At 48.8% G+C, this 20,608-nt stretch overlaps 8 protein-coding genes and 1 non-coding gene across 9 annotated transcripts; 4 read left to right on the plus strand and 5 right to left on the minus strand.

Moving 5' to 3' along the window:
• Positions 1 to 328: 328 nt before the first annotated feature.
• FMAN_01424 (uncharacterized protein) lies at positions 329 to 1,783 on the plus strand (the record flags this gene model as incomplete). The annotated part of the gene is made up of 1 exon (XM_041834607.1): positions 329 to 1,783. One exon carries the CDS (start codon positions 329 to 331, stop codon positions 1,781 to 1,783), a length of 1,455 nt encoding a protein of 484 aa, XP_041676764.1.
• Positions 1,784 to 2,215: 432 nt separating this feature from the next.
• FMAN_01425 (uncharacterized protein) lies at positions 2,216 to 3,396 on the minus strand (the record flags this gene model as incomplete). Its single annotated transcript, XM_041834620.1, has 2 exons — positions 2,216 to 2,913; positions 2,970 to 3,396. 2 exons carry the CDS (start codon positions 3,394 to 3,396, stop codon positions 2,216 to 2,218), a joined length of 1,125 nt encoding a protein of 374 aa, XP_041676765.1.
• Positions 3,397 to 5,387: 1,991 nt separating this feature from the next.
• FMAN_01426 (uncharacterized protein) lies at positions 5,388 to 6,237 on the minus strand (the record flags this gene model as incomplete). Its single annotated transcript, XM_041834631.1, has 2 exons — positions 5,388 to 5,777; positions 5,833 to 6,237. 2 exons carry the CDS (start codon positions 6,235 to 6,237, stop codon positions 5,388 to 5,390), a joined length of 795 nt encoding a protein of 264 aa, XP_041676766.1.
• Positions 6,238 to 6,882: 645 nt separating this feature from the next.
• On the plus strand, positions 6,883 to 7,439 carry FMAN_01427 (putative peptidylprolyl isomerase (cyclophilin)-like protein; the record flags this gene model as incomplete). Its single annotated transcript, XM_041834642.1, has 2 exons — positions 6,883 to 6,960; positions 7,014 to 7,439. The coding sequence occupies 2 exons, from the start codon at positions 6,883 to 6,885 to the stop codon at positions 7,437 to 7,439; spliced, it is 504 nt and encodes a 167-aa protein (XP_041676767.1).
• A 292-nt stretch (positions 7,440 to 7,731) lies between these two features.
• On the minus strand, positions 7,732 to 8,346 carry FMAN_16021 (uncharacterized protein; the record flags this gene model as incomplete). The annotated part of the gene is made up of 1 exon (XM_041834653.1): positions 7,732 to 8,346. One exon carries the CDS (start codon positions 8,344 to 8,346, stop codon positions 7,732 to 7,734), a length of 615 nt encoding a protein of 204 aa, XP_041676768.1.
• A 909-nt stretch (positions 8,347 to 9,255) lies between these two features.
• Positions 9,256 to 9,355, minus strand: tRNA. Its single transcript is given in 2 exon segments — positions 9,256 to 9,299; positions 9,318 to 9,355. It is a non-coding gene; the product is annotated as a tRNA-Leu (tRNA).
• Positions 9,356 to 9,941: 586 nt separating this feature from the next.
• FMAN_01428 (uncharacterized protein) lies at positions 9,942 to 11,594 on the plus strand (the record flags this gene model as incomplete). Its single annotated transcript, XM_041834664.1, has 1 exon — positions 9,942 to 11,594. One exon carries the CDS (start codon positions 9,942 to 9,944, stop codon positions 11,592 to 11,594), a length of 1,653 nt encoding a protein of 550 aa, XP_041676769.1.
• Positions 11,595 to 12,951: 1,357 nt separating this feature from the next.
• FMAN_01429 (uncharacterized protein) lies at positions 12,952 to 15,298 on the plus strand (the record flags this gene model as incomplete). Its single annotated transcript, XM_041834675.1, has 2 exons — positions 12,952 to 13,451; positions 13,504 to 15,298. 2 exons carry the CDS (start codon positions 12,952 to 12,954, stop codon positions 15,296 to 15,298), a joined length of 2,295 nt encoding a protein of 764 aa, XP_041676770.1.
• Positions 15,299 to 18,360: 3,062 nt separating this feature from the next.
• On the minus strand, positions 18,361 to 19,608 carry FMAN_01430 (uncharacterized protein; the record flags this gene model as incomplete). Its single annotated transcript, XM_041834686.1, has 2 exons — positions 18,361 to 19,371; positions 19,423 to 19,608. 2 exons carry the CDS (start codon positions 19,606 to 19,608, stop codon positions 18,361 to 18,363), a joined length of 1,197 nt encoding a protein of 398 aa, XP_041676771.1.
• Positions 19,609 to 20,608: the final 1,000 nt, after the last annotated feature.

Genomic DNA, 20,608 nt, shown 5'->3' on the forward strand with positions numbered 1-20,608 from the left:
TACTACTACTACTACCCTAGGTAGCCTCCATTTTCTCTTCTGTTCATAGGTTCATCGCGCAACAAAGTCCCTGCTCTACCTTTGTTCCTTTGTGCCTTTGTCCTGGTTGTTCGCTGTCAAGAATGAGAGTTCGGAGCCTCACGGCGCATACAAAAACTCTGGCCTCTGTCCTGAAATAAGTGGCGATTGTGCTCAACTCTCACTCGCCGCCTTTCTCGCCCTCACTCACGCTCACCCTCACTTTTGTTCTCCACTGCTAGACCTCAATCAACACCAGAACCTCATCGCTTGCCTGTCGCATTGGCGAGGCGGGCTTCTCCCGGCTTCAATGGAGATTCAACATCCCCCGCATGAGTTTGCGGAACCTGTTCTTCATTTTCAACACTCTTCGCACCTTGAACCTGAACCTGAACCTGCGCCTGGGCCTGGGCCTGGGCCACTTCCCACTACCGAATCCCTAGACGAGCAGCGTCCAATCCCCGCCAAAACACACCAAAACGTCATCGAACCACAGTATCCTCAGCCCTCTCAATTAATCACAGACCAAGATATCGTTCCGAACGGTCCATCTCCGCTTGGACAAGCCCCATCACTCTCCCCGGACCTTGAAGGAGACGACGCAAGCTCAATTCTCAGTGATCTACCATCCGAATTGGATGAGCCTGCCGCAGAACCTGAACCAATAGATTTTGACTGGGATGGCCCCGAGGGTCATCAAGTTCTCCGACTCAAGCCAACCGTCGAGCAATGGAACGACTTTCCAGCGAATCTCGCATTTGCCAGAAGCCTCAAGGCTGAAGGCCACGGTTGTTTTAAAATCGTCCTTCCTGAGGAACTCATAGAAGACCTCCCAGCAAAGGACTCCCAAAAAGTACCGGCGAATGCTTATCGCCCGACTCAAATTAAAAGGAACAGCTTCTGGCGAGTTGACACGGTTCCGTCCGTCGGCAGTTTCAACTCGTCCGTTACAGGCGCGAAATGTAATGCCACGGCGATCAAGGCCATCGATCAGCTCAGAAAACTTTATCGCAAGAACGACCACAAGCAGATTCGCAGTGTACGTTATCGAGTTGATGTGCCTGCATGGACTCCCGAACAACGCCTTGAAGCCGGAGTTCCTGAAAAAAGCCCGATTTATCCCCTTAAAGGTGATAAATTGGACAACACAAAAGCCATAATTCCTGGAATCCATACTCCATATGTGTATGAATCAGGACCCCATTTCGGAGCCAGTTTCCAGATACACGCAGAAGACTTTCGCTTGGTATCTCTGAACCATCTGTACAAAGGTCGGAAAATTTGGATTGTGGTACCGTCAACTGCGGTTGATGTTGCTGAAGAGGCACTTGGCCGCAAGGACAAGTGCTCTCAGTTCATGCGGCATCGAGCCGAGTTTTTCTTTCCTCAGAAACTGGAAAAACTTGGTATACCTTACCGCATTATTGACCAGCGCCCTGGCGAGACAATAGTGATTCTCCCAGATGCATACCACGAGGGCTTCAGCACTGGATATACCATCGCTGAGGCCAAGAACTACGCTGACGATGCGTGGACAACGAGCACATATCAGCCTTGTGAGGCGAGGTGTCAGCTGGCCACGGCCATCCCAGCTGACTTGCTGAGGCCATTACAAGAGGGAGAGACACAGCTCGACCTTTGTGCTGGTTTTGATTTGGCGGCAGAGCAGGAATCACCTCCTGCGACGCCAGCACCCGAAAAGACAAAGAGACGTTTCGAGGACGACGGGCAAAGTGTTGGGAACACTAAGCGGGCCAAGGTCTAGAACGGCGCATGGGGAGTTATACTGCTCATTTACATTACATGCCTTTTGGAGTTGCTACGGCTTGCTTGTTGATGTCTTGGTCATCGACTATCGCAATCTGCTAGGGGTGGGATTTTGCTAGGGATGGCTTCAATACCCATGACGCCCGGCGTATGATACTTTTCGGCAGATGGCTTTGATTTTACGGATTAGGAACTTGGTTGTTTTTGGCGATGCTCTCCTGTACAGAGTAATTTTGTTACATGGACCCAAGAGGTCACTCTATTTTCGGTCTAGAAAGGTCTTTTTTCGTATTGATTTTCGTTATGCGTCGTGTGAAAACGTTACACTAAACCTCCAGTCATCTAGATGCACACTATAACAAGTCATTTGTGAATGTTCGAACAGAACCAGCAATGATGACATCCAAGATTACAAAAATATCACCTCTTTTTACATACGTCTCTCTTCCTCCTGTCTTCGCACTTCGTCGCGGAAAGCATTGCGACCACCTGTGGTGCCCTGCTGAGGGAATGTAGGATCGACAGGGCTACCAGCCAAGCTGCCGAGACCGTCGCTGTCGGCACGAGCACGCTGGGGAGCGTCACGGTATTCACCGGGTGGAGGAACTGAAGTATCGAGCTGGATACCATTATCTCTGGCACCAAAGATACGGCGCTTGGCACGACCAGTGTAACCGTGACGAGAACGGCTCGAGATGTTGCCGAGTCCGATACGCCGGGTCTTGCGGTTCCAGAGGAAGCCACCGACGACAAGTAGGAAGAGAGAGCCGAAGACGACAGGCAGAGCGATGGTCAGGGTCTGGCCCTCGGGCAGCTTCTCGTGGGACTTCTCAGGGAAGTTCTGATCATTAAGGTTGAGGTAAAGAGTTGAGGACTTGGTCTTCTCGAGGGAGTTGTTGCTGTTGCTGTAGAGGGTGATGGAGATGTTGTAGGGCGAGTACTTCATGTAGTCCTGCTTGACATCGAAAGGCCAGTAGCCCCAGGCGGCGGGGACAGCGGAATCGGTGAATTCCTTGTACTTCACCCATTTTTCACTAGTACGGTTGTAGAGGTCGAGGCGGGCAGTGACCAAGAGAGTAGAGTTATCAGAGGACTTGGTCTTGTTGAAGTAATCAGGATCCCAGGTAACTACAAGTATGTTAGTTATTATAATTGACGCATCAACGAACGACTCTGTTGCTCACCAAAGTATGTGTTCTTAACATCGAGGGTACTGTTGGCATAAGGTGAGCAGAAAGGAGCATTATCGCCATCCTTGTTGTAGCATCGCGCAAAGACACCCTCGCCATGCTTGCCGGTGGCCTGGGGGTTGGGAGGCTCGCCAGTGCTGGTGTGAATCTTGCCCCAGCTGGTGTAGGTGTAGACACTGGCGGTAAGATCGTGAGGGGGAGCATCGATCAGTGAAGTGGTGCCATCGACGGTGGTATACGAGGGAGTGTATGTCGTCGCAGGCTGCATCTCATCATCGACAGTAACCCAAGCGGCAGTCGGTTCGGCTCGCTTCTCGAGAGCAGCAGGGGCATTGGCTTCGAGATCGCGCTCATAGCGGATGACTGTGGCATGGGCAGAAGCCGCAAGGCCAATTGAGGCGATGATCTTTGATGCGTGCATTGTTGTTGTTTTGTTATTGTTCCTTCGGCGATGCGATGCGATGCTTGTCCTTGACACGACGTTCCTTTCCCAGTGAGACTCTGCCTAATCACACACAATGACCGCCGACGGAGAACAAGGGCGACAATGGAAAAGAAAGAGGTAGAGGTTGAAGAGAAGAGGAAGGGGAAAAAGAGTTGACGATGAGAAAAGCTGGGACACGGGAGATTTGAATGCCAATGCGAAGCAACCAGCAACACGAGAGGCCGATCGGTCCGGACGGGACCAACCACAGCAAGGACTTTTTTATTTCGCGCAGGTTTCCAGTGGGTCTATAACTGTTAGTGTGTTATTCCCCAGGGGATAGCCAGGGGCACCTCAGGGAGCCAAAAAGTTCGATCCTCAATTGGCTAGCCAGAATAAATCAACCAAGGGTCTAATTTACAAGGCCTAGGATTGCACCAGTGTTTCTGTCATGTAGTGCCAGGTCTTCAGATTTCTGACCACGGCTGCGGGCATTACGGGGGTTTTAGTGGAAGCTAATGCCGGAGAAGCCGCTAAGATTGGACGAGCCTTCGGGAAGGGCGAGGATGTGAGCGTGATGTCATGTATGGGTATGAACATCCATCCATTGAGTTCAAGATCTCTTTATGCATAGGTACTTATACGGAGAGGTTAAACAAGCTAAGAAGCTATAAATTCCAATACATTTGCATCATTTGAACGTGAGCCTTTGTTTCCAAGCCAGGGTGAATATCCCAAATTGGTCTGTTCTCTATGTACCAATACTCCAGCACTTCCTGATATAAGGTAACTCCGTATTCCATATAAATTTCTCCAGATGTCGAGAAGTTTGGACAAGTATGAAAAGGCCGAGCAAGACTTCCATTTCAGTTGTGACAGTCTGTCCTGTAGGTAACTTGTCCCTTCGCCACAATGTCCATTCAACGTGAATCCCCGCGGGCTTTTAAAAGCCCCTCCGCATTGAGATGTTCCCAGTCTGATCCGCTTCAAGTTTGAGAGAAGATTCAAATACTCCCCTTCCTTCTGGATCCCTTGACCTTTGTGCTCCATGGTCAGAATTCTCAGGATCTCTTGTTAAATACCTGTTCAGTTCCAGCATACTCCTAAGGTGTATTTGCTTCGTCGTTGAGGACTTTTGTCTCTAGATTTTGATGAATAACTTCTCAGGAATGGCGCCACAAAGACTTATGAAAGCCTCGAGACACTGAACAAACAAGCACATACTGGTCACAACTTGGTTCGATAAGTTGCCTATTCTACAAACTCTATGGCGAAGAGCTAAGGAAAACAATGAACGAAGGTGCAATCAGTCTGGTCAACAGTATGTGCTATAAAACGAGGCTAAAGCGACCTGGATCAGGGTGATAACAATGAGGGAAGAAAGTGGCTCACAATCTCTGGAGTTTCAACAGGCAGTGGCTTGTTTTCCCCTTCTAACACAACTTGACTTCCATGACGTTGCCAGGAGAGCTGATTCCAACAAGAGTAAATCCCATATACTTGTGAGGAGGGCTGATTCCAACAAGATCAAATCGAGTTTCAGACCCCTGAACGATAACTAGCTTGCGAATGCGATGGCATGCTGAAGCGATATCCAAAATCAGTTTACGATACGCTCGCTCAAGCTCAGATTCGGTTGCATCTTCAGACTGGACGGGATCTGAAACTCGCCCGTTCAAATACTCAAGGACAGAAGCTCGATTGAAGTGTATGTATGGCATGCTAAGCCAGAGCTCTTGAATCGATGTTTGGTTAAGAAGATCACAGACTGTGCTCAACGAGTCTGACTAAGTAGATGTGAGCTTCTTCAACACATAGGACAGCTTGTCGTTCGAAACGGCAAGTTTCTGGAGTAGTTGACTCACAAAGACTGCAGTCGTCCAGCAAGGATCGCAAAGCCTATGCGAACGTCCTTGGATACTAAGGCATTTGAGAGCTTTGAAATGGTCTTTGACTTTCAGAATGATCAGCTCATCTAACAATGGACCCTATTCGTTGGGAGAAATATGGAGCTCCTTCACAGAGTGTTGGCTTCCAGCAGAAGAGCAAAGACGTACTAGCTCATCGTACATCCGTGTTAAGTAGTCCCCATTGATACCAACGGCTTCGAGGGTCTCTGGAACACAGCGGCTGAGAACAGCGCATAATATCTCTGGCGAAGCCGAGATTTTGAGACATTTGAGCTTATCCCATTTCCGAGTTCGCATTAAAAGTTGACAAAGATTCTCTTCTTGTTCCTGGGGCCAGCCTTTGAGTGACAACCCCAACTCTTGCAGTTCGGTCATTTGCGAGATGCTATTGATAAGTAACGGTCCAAGTTTCTCGTACGGTGATAGTTGAGTTCCGACGCTCCCACGCGTCTGTAGGACTATTACCATCTTCCTGTGGTAATATTAGTATCATTCCATATGCTTAAGACGTATTGTAACTCACCTGATAAGGCTGAACTGCCTCATTGCAAGGAAGGACGTGAATTGGTGGGAGAGAAATGTAGGGAGACCTTGAAACCAAAGCCGTCTCAAGTTCCTCGCGACAAAGAAGTCGTAGTACCTTTTCGACACGAGAACCAGGTTTTTCACGTCGTACCCGGCCAGAAAGGATGCAACAATGTCTCGACACTCCTGGGGTAGCCTCTCCATAACTAACAGCGAAGCGTAGGTATTGAGACAACAGACTCGAGAAAAGAAGAGTAGTTGAACATGCGCAGACGACGTTAAAAACTCTCCGATAGTCGGGGGTGTATTGAAAAGAATGATGATGATTCTCGGTCTGTGTCCAGAGTGCGGTGATCTTGTTGAGATGGGTCAAGGAGGAAGGGGCAGAAAGGGGTCGCACCATTCTAATTAGGAATGATGTTGGATTAACTGTCACTAACTTGGGTAGGCGCGACGAGCTTTAAAGGAGCAGTTTTTGAGAGGGTTCTGAGTGTCGATAGCAGCCATCGATGATAGTATTTGTGAGAGCTGAAAGCAGCCGTGCAAAGTATATTTACGTGAGAGTCGCACTTATTATCAATTTATTTTCTGAATCTCCATGAAGCAAAGACATTTTGATGATAAACGAATCGCCATGCAAAGCATCCATAATAGATGGAAGGGAAAGAGCGGCTGGCTTGGTTTTGACAAATATACGAGGCACATTTCAGCGCATTCAACACCTCGTCAACGCGCATCAACCTATTTCATCTACAGAATACCTTACTCATTAGTACAGCCATAAGTCGCTAGGAATCAGAACCATGAGTCCCAAGGTAGAAGTAGCATTTGCTCCCTAGAGATTAAGAAATATCCTACCCAGTAAGGTACTACGTCCTAGTCGTCAATTGTATTAGTCATCAAGTATCAATCATCAACTTCTTCGCCCAATCACCTTCTCAATGCTACATTGTCAACACCCCAACCACGCAGCATCATTAGGTATTCTTCTTCCAAACTAAAGATAGCATCTCCTTCATCGCTAAAATCATCATTGAAGACAACGACTATGTCAGTCACCTTGCACACGTCGCACGGCGACATAAAGGTTGAGATATACTGCGAAAGCGTTCCCAAAACTGCAGAGGTTTGTATAATCCAGTACCTGTTCAACACCAGTCTTTCGCTCACACCTACTAGAATTTCCTTGCCCTTTGTGGCTCCGGCTACTACGATAAATCTCCATTCCACCGCCTCATTCCCAAGTTTATGGCACAGACTGGCGCACCCGCAACACCAAATCCCCCCGAGAACCCCAAGGGCGGACGCAGCATATGGGGAGGCGCGTTTGAAGACGAGATCCGGCCTGCGCTACGACACGGCACCCGAGGCGTGCTATCGATGGCCAACAAGGGACCTGGAACGAACGGATCGCAATTCTTCATCACGTTCGACAAGGCGCCGCATCTGGACGGACTCAACACTGTATTTGGGCGCGTCATTGGCGACGAGGGTTTGGCGACATTGGCCAAGATGGAAGCTATCGAAGTGGATCGAAAGAACAGACCCAAGGAGCCAGTTCATATCGAAAATGTGACGATCCACGCCAACCCGATCGCTGGTTGAGATGACGACAATGTCCTTCGTAATGCTCGTCACGCCATGACATTAACCCATGCCTCGAACGAAGCTGTACTACTGTTACGGCACATCAGTGAGGGGAGACGAAAATTGCAACATATACCACACCAAACTCCATTTTGAAGACCATCGTTCATTATATTCTCAATCTACGCTCACCAACCAGAACCCTTTAAAGTCCATCGGAATCCTAAACTACCCTTTCAGGAGAAGAAAACTTCTACCCCCCAGAGTAAGGTGTCAAGAACAACTAGTCTGAAGGCCTACTGAGTTCTGCTCAACTTACCGAAATCGTCTTATTGTCTAGGATAAAGCTCCTAAGTTTCTTGCCTGTCCTAACCTCATTAGCTGGCATCGGTGGGCGCTCATAATCGTCTTCAAAACGTCCCCATTCCAACACTTCGGCTTTTTTCTTGCTTTCGATGCGGTAAGGGACCTCCTCGTCCTTCTCGGTGACATAGATCATGTCATTCCATCCGGTCATCTCCATCTGCCAAATGAGCTTCAGGAGTTCCGCATGGCTGCAAGCATCAATGTTTCGTATAGAACAGGTAACCAGGAAAGCCCCCCTGAATTTCCGAGCAAGGAGAAATGCTCGTTGGCTGGGATGGTAAGCAGGAAGTTCACTGGGCTCATCGCTCTGCCCTGCGGTGATAATGCCATGCAGAAATTTCCACCCTTTCGAACCATCATCAACAATATCTGGTTGTCGTTCCCGTTGAGCCTCTTCGAATGATAGGAACAAGAGGGTAAATTCGCCTTCATAGTCTCGGTCAGGATCCGGCGTCAACGTACCTTCGAGGATCCTTTCGGTCTTGACCCGTTCTGCAACCCTCTCGGCATCAACCGTGCCATTGTATTTCGTGTCTCCGAGAAGATCCAATTTCTCCATTGTAAAAATTAGGGACTCACATGGTGACCCGCTGTCCATGGACACTGGCTCGCGTTCTGGAGTCGGAGTATCCTCTTGGTTGCAAATTACGAAGGAACTATTGGCAATGGCCCATTGGCCCATTGATACACGAGTACCTTGACGCCTTCGGTCTGCTTTTGTATCAAGCCTCTTTGGCTTGAACGCGTCTCGCCATTTTCTCACATCCTTGATATCGAGGTGGAATATACGGTGCCCTGCGCCACTATTGTCATTGAAGCAAATTTTGAAGCCAGGGGCGGAGGCCCGCTTGGATTTGGGGAACAACATGCCCGCGAAGAACCGGTAGTTCACCGATCCGTCCAGAGTTCTTGAAGGACACCAATGTCGCTATGATGCGTTGCGTCTCTTGTGACCTTCTTTATCGTCTCGACCAGCCTGACGACATGAACTAGATCGAAACTGAGACTTTACCGGCAATTTTGAAGCCGCGTGTAATGAAGGAAGAATAACGCGGAGCTCGAGACACTTTATATTAACATGCGGGGATCTGCTAAAACCGGTTAAATCTTGGGCTACATGAACAATTGTGAATAAAGAGTGTTCATCTGAACGCAAGCCCTCAGTGTTTGCGTGGACGACAGGTGATAACAAGATTATAGTTGAAGCTGCTCTGAATAAAGCTATAAATGCGTGTTATTTATAATAATTTCTCTATGTTAGAAATTTCATGTGAACTGTGTTTATTGTAGACGTTTCAAACAAATTCTATTGGCACAAGTAGCACAAGTCAAGGCATAACTCATAGTTTAACAGGCAACTACGGGTTCTACAGGACTACGGTAAAGAAGTTAGGGAATTGTGTACGACCGGAGCAAGAGCAAAAGCTGACAAGTAATTATTCCTTTAGAGAGAGCAAAAAGAACATCTTGATGAGACTGGGACTCGAACCCAGGAGGATTGCTCCACCAGGAAATTGGTGTTAAGGTTAACCTTAACCTGGCGCCATAACCAACTCGGCCATCTCACCGTAAGGTTGTGGGGACCCGCTTGTTGAATAACAGTTTTGCTAGCCAGTAAATAAACACCTAGTTTCTCCATTTGTTTGTGGGCTAATCAAGAGTATCATTGACACAGTTCTTTGACTTCCTGCAGGAATAACGTTTTTGTAATACGGTAGTTTTGCGATCGTAGTGTGTTGGTGACAGTATCATTTATTTGTGCAACATTGGTATTGACGACAGAGCATGCTGACGCTTTCAAGGTTGGGCAGAAGAAACCGCCAGATTCTGGACGTATATAATATTATTATTAATCTAGTCTTAGCCTTAGGATAAGAAACCTAAATTTAGATAGAACAATTAAAGGGATATTATTGCAATTGCTAAACAAAAAATGGTTTCGCTTCTCTCATAACTACTATATTCCGCCTTTTCCTTCCATCTACAAAAGATTCCATCCGATGATGTTATCGATAAGACTCCGTGTGGATCTTCCATGCAGGCCAAGCCAAGCTTCTTCCTTAGCTCTTCCAGTCTTCGTCACACGCGACTTGAATTCTACAACCTCAACAAGTAAACACACAATCTCCGTTCACTAAGATTCAAGGCGTCGCAATGTCGGCGATCTATAATCTTGAACCGCAGCCCACTGCCTCAGTTATTATTCACACCACCCGGGGCGAACTCTCCGTCGAGTTATTCGCGAAGCAAACGCCGTTGACATGCCGCAACTTCTTACAACTAGCGCTCGACGGCTATTACGACAACACAATATTCCATCGATTAGTTCCAGGTTTCATATTGCAAGGTGGAGATCCCACAGGCACAGGCAATGGAGGGGAGTCCATTTACGATGGAGGCGCATTCAGCGGCGACCTAGATCCATGGCCGATGGACCAGCGCCAGGGGAAGAATGCAGGACCAACAGGAATCAATTTCAAGGACGAATTCCATTCTCGACTCAAATTCAACAGGCGCGGTCTGCTGGGTTCTGCGAACGAATCGCGTCCAGATACCAATGGTAGCCAGTTCTTCTTCACGCTCGACAGGGCCGAGGAGCTCAATGGAAAGAACACTCTATTTGGACGAATTGCTGGCGACACAATCTACAACTTGGCTAAAATGGGTGACGGGGAAGTGGACGAAGCAACGGAACGACCGACCTACCCAGTGAAAATCGAACGAGTAGAGATACTGGTCAACCCCTTCGATGACATGAAGAAGCGATCTCGAGTGGCTACCCAAGCCCCATCTAATAAAACAGCAGCAGCAACAAGCAAGGATAAGAAGAAGAAACGGAAAGGCGGGAAACAGCTGCTCAGTTTCGGCGACGAGGAAGGTGATGACGACATGCCAGTGCTTAAGAAAAAGAAATTTGATGCGAGAATTGTCATGGAAGATGAGGAGGAAAACGAAATCCCCAGGAAACCAGCGAAGCCGAAAGCCAAGAAGCCAACAGCTACGGAGAAGCTCCCATCAGTCGCAGATGAGATAAATGACAAAGCGCCGAGGAAACCCACGCTTGATCAGCCATCCAATGAAACGCGGCGGAGTCCTGGTTCGCTTACGATCAGGGAGGTGAAGGACCAATCACCTGAACCGGAGGCTCCCAAAAAGACCGCTCTAGAGCGAGCCAACGAGGAGATGGCCGCTCTGAAAGCATCGATGCGGCGGACCATTCATGCGGAGGAGCCTGTGAAGGAGAAGAAGAAGTCTGCACTCGAAGCCATGATCCCTGAAACATCAATCAGGGGCCGGAAACGAAGGCCCGGAGCTGCCAACACCTCGGCGAGTGAGGACGCAAAAACACTCGGCATGCTGAAGGCCTTCCAATCGAGATTGGAGAGGGCACCGCCGGAAAAGGGTAACGAACATACAACAACCGGGGTTGTGCGTGAAGAGGGAAGTACACATGCTCCAGATGACGAAGCTGAGTTATGTGATTTACACTTCATCGCAAATTGTCAAAGCTGTACATCCTGGGATAAGCAGGAAAAAGATGAGAGCGATGATGAAGGATGGATGTCTCACTCCCTCAGCTTCGCAGCAGACAAATTAGGCAAGGACCTTAGCAACCGTAAGAAGGCAGAAGAAGAACTTGTTGTCATTGATCCGCGCGAGAAGGCTCGGACTCTCAAGGATGAGAAGAGAGCTGCGCGCGATGCACGGCAGGGAAACTCCGGAAGAGCATGGGACCAGGCACGAGATGCAGCAAGGAATGCTAAGATGGCTCAGGCAGCATCGCTTGCAGGTCGAGGAGCAAAGTAACCGAGAAGATCAGGTAGATAGGCCAAGTGTGGTTCAAAGCTGTTGGTGACAAGTGAAGTTTGAGACCATAATAGGAATAGTCTGTCCATGATACCCAGCATAAAAGCATCAGGCCAGGTTCAATAGTGCCCCTCCTAGTCTGAGCTGACATGGGATAGGATGACGCCAATGCTTGTTCGCTGAAGAAAAGTGGCATTACGAGTCGTATCTGCCGTCCCCACAATACATGTCATGACCGATCTCGATCCTCGAGGACACATGGTGATGATGAAGTTTTGACTATTTTTCCTGTAGTCGATGACCGAATTTGATGCAAGTAATTAAAGTGAGACATTCTGTCTCTGAAATTGATAGAGCTTACAGAACTGAGTTAGGAAAAACTGCCAAAGCGCCACCAAGAGGCTACAAAGTCGTGGCTTTCTTCAACGTCCAAGATCGAGATACGTCGTCTTATCATCACGTGAAGACCTGGGCCCATGTCTCTGACAGAAATCTGATTGGCCCAAAAATATTCGACATTCAATCCGCCCGCTCCAAATGCTCCGGAAGACCCATTCGCAGCGCGACCATCAACTCCAGCATCATCACCGTCACGCAAACTGCACCACCATTCAATCGCAACATCGGTACTTGCTCGCTTCAGCTTCCGGCCTGTGCATCGCCTATTACTTACCGTTTCAGGATGGGTATGCCGCTCACCATTTCTTATCTTCCTTGATCTATATAGAGCAAGGCCCACCGACCGAGACCACAGGCTGCCCTTCAGCCTTTTTCTTCAGACTACATAACTTGGGCAAACGCGCTGCGCAACTCACACTGCTTTAAGGCATCACTACGCGAGCTCCGTACACGAAGATAGAGCAAACGAGTGGCTGTCCTTAGATCTCAGTCCCGCGCCCGCCCGTCTTCTCCATAATCATTCCTTTAAGGCTGTGCCTCTTCACCATCAATCACGTTTGACTGTGGCTTTTGCGACAACTTTTCGCATTTACCTCCCAAGGCTATCTCGCGATTCCCATCTACTCCCTCGAGACGGTCGAACACTTTCCCTCATCACAACCCGGACACGGCCGAGCAAAAGATAAGTCGTTGACCGCTTACCACGGACAACGTTTGCGCACCCGCAATTACAGAAGTCTTAATAAAAGTCACAATTACTCTCTGGGCCATCGCCATCCCAAGGCACGCATTACGTGAAATCGATTTCCATCAAGGCGACGAGGCGAACTGGTTCCAAGGCGACCAACATCTGCAGTCTCAAACCCATACCCGACTAGATTAGACATCGATCGCGCCAATCACAGAAATTTGATCTCACCGCTTCTGAAGAAGCAACGATTGAGCCAGAACCATTTTCATGTCAGCGCCCAACCCAAGGAAACGAGCAGCACCAGGAGCGTCCCCAATGATGCCTATACCGCAGCCAATGCAGCCACAGTACAACGCGGGGAACCCGGCTGGCGACCAGGTGATGCGTTGGAATGGAATGGGCGACCCTTCGAGCTTCATGAACGGTGCTGATGGTATCATGGATGGGAATGCTCACGTTGGGAACTCTTTTGGTCTGGTTCCGGCACAGCCACAATATGCTCAGCCTGTGTCGACGCCATCGAACACACTTGCTCGACGGCAAATGAATCGCGCGCTTGTTCCGACCAATACCCGACCCTATGATGGAGCAGTAGAACAATGGGGAAACTTTGTTGGCGATGAGAATGCTTTGCTTCAACAAAACCCATCTGAAAACTTGAATGAGCAAGACAACGTTGAGATATTGGAGGAGATGGCCCAGAAGGCCAAGAGAGAGGCGCAAGCAAAGCGCAAGCAGATTCCCCCTTTCGTGCAAAAACTGAGCAGGTAGGTTTCTCCATTAGCATGAGGTCGAAGAGGCAAACTAACACTGTCAAAGTTTCCTGGAAGAGCGCAAGAACGAAGATTTGATTCGATGGTCAGAAAAAGGAGATTCGTTCATTGTGCTTGATGAGGATGAGTTTGCAAAGACTCTGATTCCAGAACTGTTCAAACACAACAACTATGCATCCTTTGTTCGACAGCTTAATATGTATGGCTTCCACAAACGCGTGGGTCTGTCGGACAACTCAATGCGAGCCAGTGAGCGCAAGAACAAGAGCCCTAGCGAGTACTCAAACCCATATTTCCGACGCGGACATCCAAATCTCCTCTGGCTCATCAACAAGCCCAAGAGTGGAAGCAAAGCAAAGAAGGGTGCCAAGGGTGCTGAGATCGACAACGACAGTGAGGATGAGGGTGTAACCGAGGAGATCCTCGCCTCTGGGCTAGGGGCCTCTGCAACCCAAGCTCCTCGATCATTACCGGCTGGTGATTCTCAGCCCATACCAAAGAAAGAGTTGACTCTGGTTCGAGAAGAATTGAGCAAGGTCCGAGAACAACAGAAATTGATTCTCGGTGCCATCAATCGATTGCAAAGAAACAACAACGATCTTTATCAACAGGCGGTCATGTTCCAGAATCAGCATGACCGTCATCAGAATTCCATTAACGCCATTCTTAACTTTCTTGCCAACGTCTTTCGAAAGACACTGGAGGATCAAGGCAACTCGCAGAATGTAAACGATATTATTTCGAGCATGCTCACGAACCAGAATCAGCAGTCCGCCCAACATGGCAGCGTGGTCGATCTGGGAGACTTCATCCAACAGATGGATCCTTCGTCGTATGGCACACCTCATAAGAAGGCTCGCGGCCTGCTACCCCCTATTCCCAACCAGAGCCGCGCCCAGTCAGTTAGATCGCCTACCCCCAATAGGTCAACACCTATTAATTCAACCTACCAAACTGTCCATCATCACAACCCTGAAATGGGGCATGTCACAGAACTCCAAGAGAATTCACCTAGCGACACAAATTCCCCCAATCTCCGTCAGGAACTAGAGGCAAACCCTCATGAGCAGATGTTGAAGATGATCAATGAACACAACGCAACCAACAATCATGGCATGGATCTGCCAGAGGCTGCCGAGCTTGTGGCCAACGCCCCAAACACGTTGAGCAATGCCCAACGAAGCAAATTGGTGAATTTCATGGCTGGCCAGTCCTCCTCTGCTCCATCTGCCAGGTCAACTCCCGCCCCAACCCCAGTCTCTGTCACACCAGCACCTGCTGCTGCTCAAATACCTACATCAGGTGCTCACATGGCCATGCCAACTATGCCTACCTCAACCTCCGTCTCACCCCCACCCATTGAGTCCAACCCACCTCCTTCGCTTTCCCCTATCATGGGACCTCCCATGGCCCCGCCGTCCTTGAACGAGATCAACACCAACCAGTTGGATCTAGATCAACTTCAACGTCTTCAGAGCGAGCAGGATGCAAAGATTAGCGAACTTAGTAGTATACTCGGACCACTGAGTCCTTCCGGGCATGTACCTGGTCTAGGGGATAACGATGCGTACTTTGATCCTCATCCGGCAGATTTCGATCAGTTTTTCGACAGCAACGCTTTATTTGGCGATGGGCAGTACAACACCGATGGCACTGATTTCAACTTCAGCCTTGATACAGACCAAAGCCACCCGAATTCGTCACTACATACCGGACATCCCATTCCCCATGTGAGCCACCGCAATACTCCGAGTCCTGCAGGTACAGAAGAAATCACCCGCAGTGACCTGCGGCTAGACAGCACACCAGATCGAGGAATCAAGCGGCAACGCGTGGGCTAACGCTCTACCGAGGAGCTCGTCAAGCTTCACAAGAGACCAGGGATTGTGTTCTTGCCGGGGGAAGGCCAGGTTAATTTGGCCCTTGATTGTATTTATTCCCCAATACATACCTTTCTCATCACCTGGGTGGGTATTTACCCTGCAGTGTTGACTAACAATCATTCTGAGCAAAGAACGGCAGCAAAAGGTTCAGTAGAGCCGAAACAAAAACAGTGTTGCATTTAGACATCAAAATATTTGCTGTTGTCTTGAGAGCGAAAGGGACAGATCTATAGAATCCGTGGACGAACATGGAGGTATTGAGTTACTTATTGGGTTGGAATGATACGGGGGGCAGTTGGCGCGCTTTTATGACATGATGTTTGGTCGATTGAGCACGGTTAATAATCCTTTTTGAATCTACCACTTCTCGATATACGTTGCTGTGAGTCTTATTACTGAGTGAACTCATCGTAACCTTTGATTATTGGCCTTATAATGGACGCGTTGGGGATTGCCCTGTTTCCCTCTCAGTTTGCCTGAACCGACCTCGGAGTTTTCAGGTCATCGTGGTCCGTCGTCGGCATTCTAGAGAAGAGGAATAGGTAAGTCCTTCGTAGGTAACTTCCAACATTAAGTTCATGACGATTGACGAACCATACCTTGTGTTGTATGCACAAGCGACTCCAGCGAATCAGAAGCTAGAACAACATTGTGTAACTCAAGCCTCAACAGCCACAAGTCATGTGGCTCAGGCTTGGGGCGAGCTGTGTCTGTTCACACCCCTTCCATTCACATTCTCAAGAATGAAGATATGAAAAGACGGTGTAAGGCGCGCGGGTGCTGTTTGTTTTTGCGACATATCGCGTCAGTGGTGGTGTTTTAATTTCCGTCTCGTCACGGGCTCTCAATGCGCCAGTCACCTCCATCGCGGGTGGAGACGTAATTTGCCATATCGCTCTCGGCCGAGTCAACTATTGCTACCCTACATGAGGATGCGGGCTCATGTTCGCCTCGTCAATGCGCGGCGAATGGACTTATACGTGACTCCTTTTCAGTGTCTTTTGCTTGTATCTGTGCTCTATCGGTGTGTTGTTTTCCTGTCTATTCGTTGGGTTTTCGCCATAGTTATAGTGGTGTTGGGTGTTGTATAGAAGGGTCATCCCGTTCTGGTATCCAATGCACGTAGACTACGCCGTCTAGGTACATAACACTTACATCAGGATCTGAGCATTAATCTCTGCCTAGCTTGATGGTGTGCCCTGGGGAAGAAATGAAGCACGACCACATTCGACTGTCACATCGTATATTCAATGTAAATCTACGAAGCAAGGAACTACGAGTCAATATTGTCTCGGCATGCCACTGAACAATACCACACAGCATATCATCTGCCAACCAAAAGACCATATCAACCAACATGGACAGCACGGCAATAGTCAACCTGTAGTGAATCCCTCCATTACTCGTAACTCATAAGACATCCATAGAACTACCGCTGCGAGACCTGTAATCCAGGATGTCGGTCCTGGAATGCATGCTGTCAGCTGGAACTCTACAATTCAATACCCGACACCACACCTTAACACAACTCAGGAATGGAAACTATTCAGCCCGACACTGAATGACACAATGAGATATGATTCAATAGACTTTCTATCAAAATTAAAGAATCAGCCCTGCATGAGGTCGCGCAGCCAATAGGAGTCAGCGCATATTCAACTCCCAACCTGCAGCGTCCAGGGGTAGCATGAACCTCGCCAATACCAGCCACTATTAACTATAATACACCTTGGGAAACATCCCTTGAGACAACACCACTACTATGCTAATAATATGCCCTACTTCAGTAGTTCCATGCATATGCGTCTCCTAGTCAGGGGCTCCCCATACTGCGCTGGCTAGGGCTAGGCTAGGCTGGTTGGGCTGGGAGAATGAATAGGCCAAGTTAGCTGTTAAAGATGCGAAATTAAAGTCTCTCCACTGTGGGAAATTTCCTGACGTCAGGTTCCCAACCTCCGCTCCATCCATCGACGATCTAGATCGTTCAGCGAGAATTCGAAGACAGATTCAGAGACAAGAGACAAAAGACGTGGCTGAACCAGAAACATCGTTATGACGGCTTGGCTTAAGCCCTGACAAGGCCAAAGTGAAACAATCGATCGCCGTGTTGAATAATCACCGAATACTACCATCGGGTATGAGAAATGAATACGATTTGGAACAGTTCAAGTTAAAAAGAATTTTTACTTCTTTTTTTGTGCCTGTTTTACGTACAACTATCTATACACAGGACGGGGGCCTGAAGAAAGGAACTAGCCTGACTTCGTAGATCCAACCAAAAGGCACGATTAATGCCAAAATCCTCCCCCGGGACAACGTTTTGTTGTTGTGCATGCCAATGGCTTCCCAACTATGTATCGCCACCCCATCCACCTTTGAAAGAATTATGCAGACGTAGTGCTGCTGTCGTGAAGAGTAGGCCGCCTCATCGTACCAGACCGAGGTCAGACACCATCGTCCCTGTTTTAATAAAGCTGGTCGGTCCATAACCGCCTATGTCCCAAAATCCGGGGGTATCCTTTTTATCCACCGCGAGGGACCTGTGTTGGTGCATTCTCGGTCTTCCTTTTTACTTCTTCCGTCTCGAGGTTGGCCAGGCCCTTCATGTGTAATCTATGTCGTCAACCACTTCTACCCGAACGGTGACCTGTCGTTGGTCCTCTTGGGGGTATGCGGATTCCTTCCACACCGGGAGAGCAAGTCGTATGGAGCCTGAAATAAAATTGATGCATAAAGTTGCTGAAAAAGAAAAGAGAAAAAAAAAGGGGTATGATCCGCGTGTTCCTTTTTTTGGTGCCGCTAGACTTGATATTGAGGAGAAAATGTTTGAATCGCAAGGAAATGGAAAGCAGTCGCTAAATGCCAAAACATATGTGGAAAGATCATTCTGTTGTGCGACCATGCAATGATTTCGAACAAGTAATAGAATGTCGGAGAGATAGTGTAGAAGCCACGATGATGTACATGGGTGAACGTCGAAGGTCGAATCGTCGATTCAATATCTTGTCATGATGAGAGCATTATTGGTTCATGCCATGCTGGTTAACGTATCCGACGTATTGGTGTTGTTGTTGTTGTTGTTGTCCATATACTGCCGCATGGTGTGGAGGTGTTGGTGTGACTGGGCATCGAGGAGGTAAGCCGTAAGACTCCTTTGCCATGTTGTGGTTGCCCATCAACGAGTTACCGTCAGGGGTGATCGGGGGTGTTAGGTAACCATCGAACCCCATCGCGCTGTGTCCCTTTTGGGGAGTGCTGTAGATGTTGCTCGTGTGCTTGTTGATGGGCTCGGCTAGGGGAGTAGCTGGGTTAGCAGCTCGACGGGCGATCGCAGCTTGCTCAGCCATGAAATCGGCCAGCTTCTGCGACACCCGAGAAAAACCTGTTGTTGAGTACTTGCGCGCAAGTGTAGGCGAGGGTTGATGAAGGTGATGCGACAATGTGATCAAGGTAACGTTCTCTGTCTGGTCCCAACCTCCATCGTTAACTTCAGACCGGCCAAGGATAGCTCGTGCGAGAGCGAGAGATGAGCGAGCCATGACGGAAGGCTTGGTGGAAACGAAGTCGCGATGGTACAAGGCAATCTCACACAGATAGGCGGCCATATGCGCAACCTCCTGGTCGTCGCCCTCCTCTGCTACCATTAGTTGCGAAAAGAAGTCAACGGTGGGGTGGCCAATGATCCAATCGAGGGTGTTGAGGACGTGCATCTCCATTTGTGTGAACATGCCAGCGTCATAGAGTCCGCAGCACATGTTGTTGAGTTCGTGAATCTGGGGAACGCGGTCCTTCTTGTCACCATACTTGGCAGCGATGAGTAGTGCAGCGCATCCGACCAGCTGGTAGTGTTGCTTGTACACCACTCGCTTAGAGCAATATCGATCGAGGAGGTTAACAGTGAGGAAGAGAGTCTCCGGGAGGAGGCCGAAGGCGGCATGGGCCTCGATGAGGAAGTCGATCAAGTAAGGTCGCATGAACCACTGGATCTCGCGCTGCATATCGATGAGGGAAGCATCTGGTAGAGTCTCATCCTGTAAATTGTTAGCAGATGAGGCGTGGTGGACGTCAAAGCGGCAACATACCTCCATTTGTCGCATATGCTGCATGATGTCCTCGAGGTACTCATCGCCTGCTAATCGTGATAGCTCAACGCCGATGATGTCTTGCCGTTGACGGGCCATCATTCGCGCTGCCTCTTGGGCAGTGATTCTGTGATGAGGTTCTTCAGACTCCACGAAGTAAGAGTCGTCGTGTTGAGAGTACGCCATATTGGGTGGTAGGTGATTGGGGTTTCTCAGGTGGGCGGTGACGGGGCAGAATAGTGCCGGTGGCTTGGTGTCAAAGGAGAGACTGTTTGTTCGCCAGGAATCTTGTGGTCGGAAAGTCGCAAAAAGAGAGTGACTTTGGCTGCAAAAAGGAGTGATGCGAAGCCGATTAATTAGGATATTAAGATATTAAAGAACGTGGGTGAAAATGATGAAAAAAAGAGTGACCGTGGCTGGTAACGAGACCAGGAGCATGTAGATAGTGGAGTTAAAAAACAAAAGGGATTGGAAAGGGGGCCGTTTAAAGACGAGAATCGACTCAAGGGCTCTAATGCGGTATGTGCGTCAGTATCAAGTTTAATACTAGCCGAATCTCGATTTCGCCAAGCTCGTGACTCGCTGGAGGCATTACATTACACGGCAAAATGGACCTATGCAACTATCCCTTGGGCGATAGACGACACGACAAGCTGGCACGAGTATGGTATCGAGGGGGGAGGGGCAGGTCTTACAGCCACACGTCGGGGAGATGGGCAAAGCTCGTTGAGATGCTGAGACAGTCCCTGAATCGAAGCAAGCAGGAATAACGAGCTAACGTCTCCCACTGGGCAAATCTCAAGGAGATAAAGCGTGGTGGTCGTGGCTGTGGTGAGGAGAGCGGTATGCGGGAGTTGAACACTCGGCATGCAGCTATACGGAAATTAGATATGATATGTCCCCGACGCCGTGCAGCAACGGCGATGACATACCTTTCCTACGCTCGTGAACGCTTTTGATGGTTCGATTATCGAGTCAGAACGACAGCGATGTAACCGAACAGGTCGCGACTAATTAAATCACGACTGTGTGTGTGTGGATGGTTCGGAATTCTCTAGGGTGCTGCGGGATTGAGAGTTGAATAACTCGCAATCGTCACTTTGACCTAGATTTTTCCTGTAATCCAAGGGATACCCAGAATTGATTGGCGACTAGTCTTCGGTTCGACGACTAGTTTCGGGAAGGG

This window comes from Fusarium mangiferae, assembly GCF_900044065.1.
Source record: "Fusarium mangiferae strain MRC7560 genome assembly, contig: FMAN_scaffold001, whole genome shotgun sequence".
Classification (NCBI taxonomy): domain Eukaryota; kingdom Fungi; phylum Ascomycota; class Sordariomycetes; order Hypocreales; family Nectriaceae; genus Fusarium; species Fusarium mangiferae.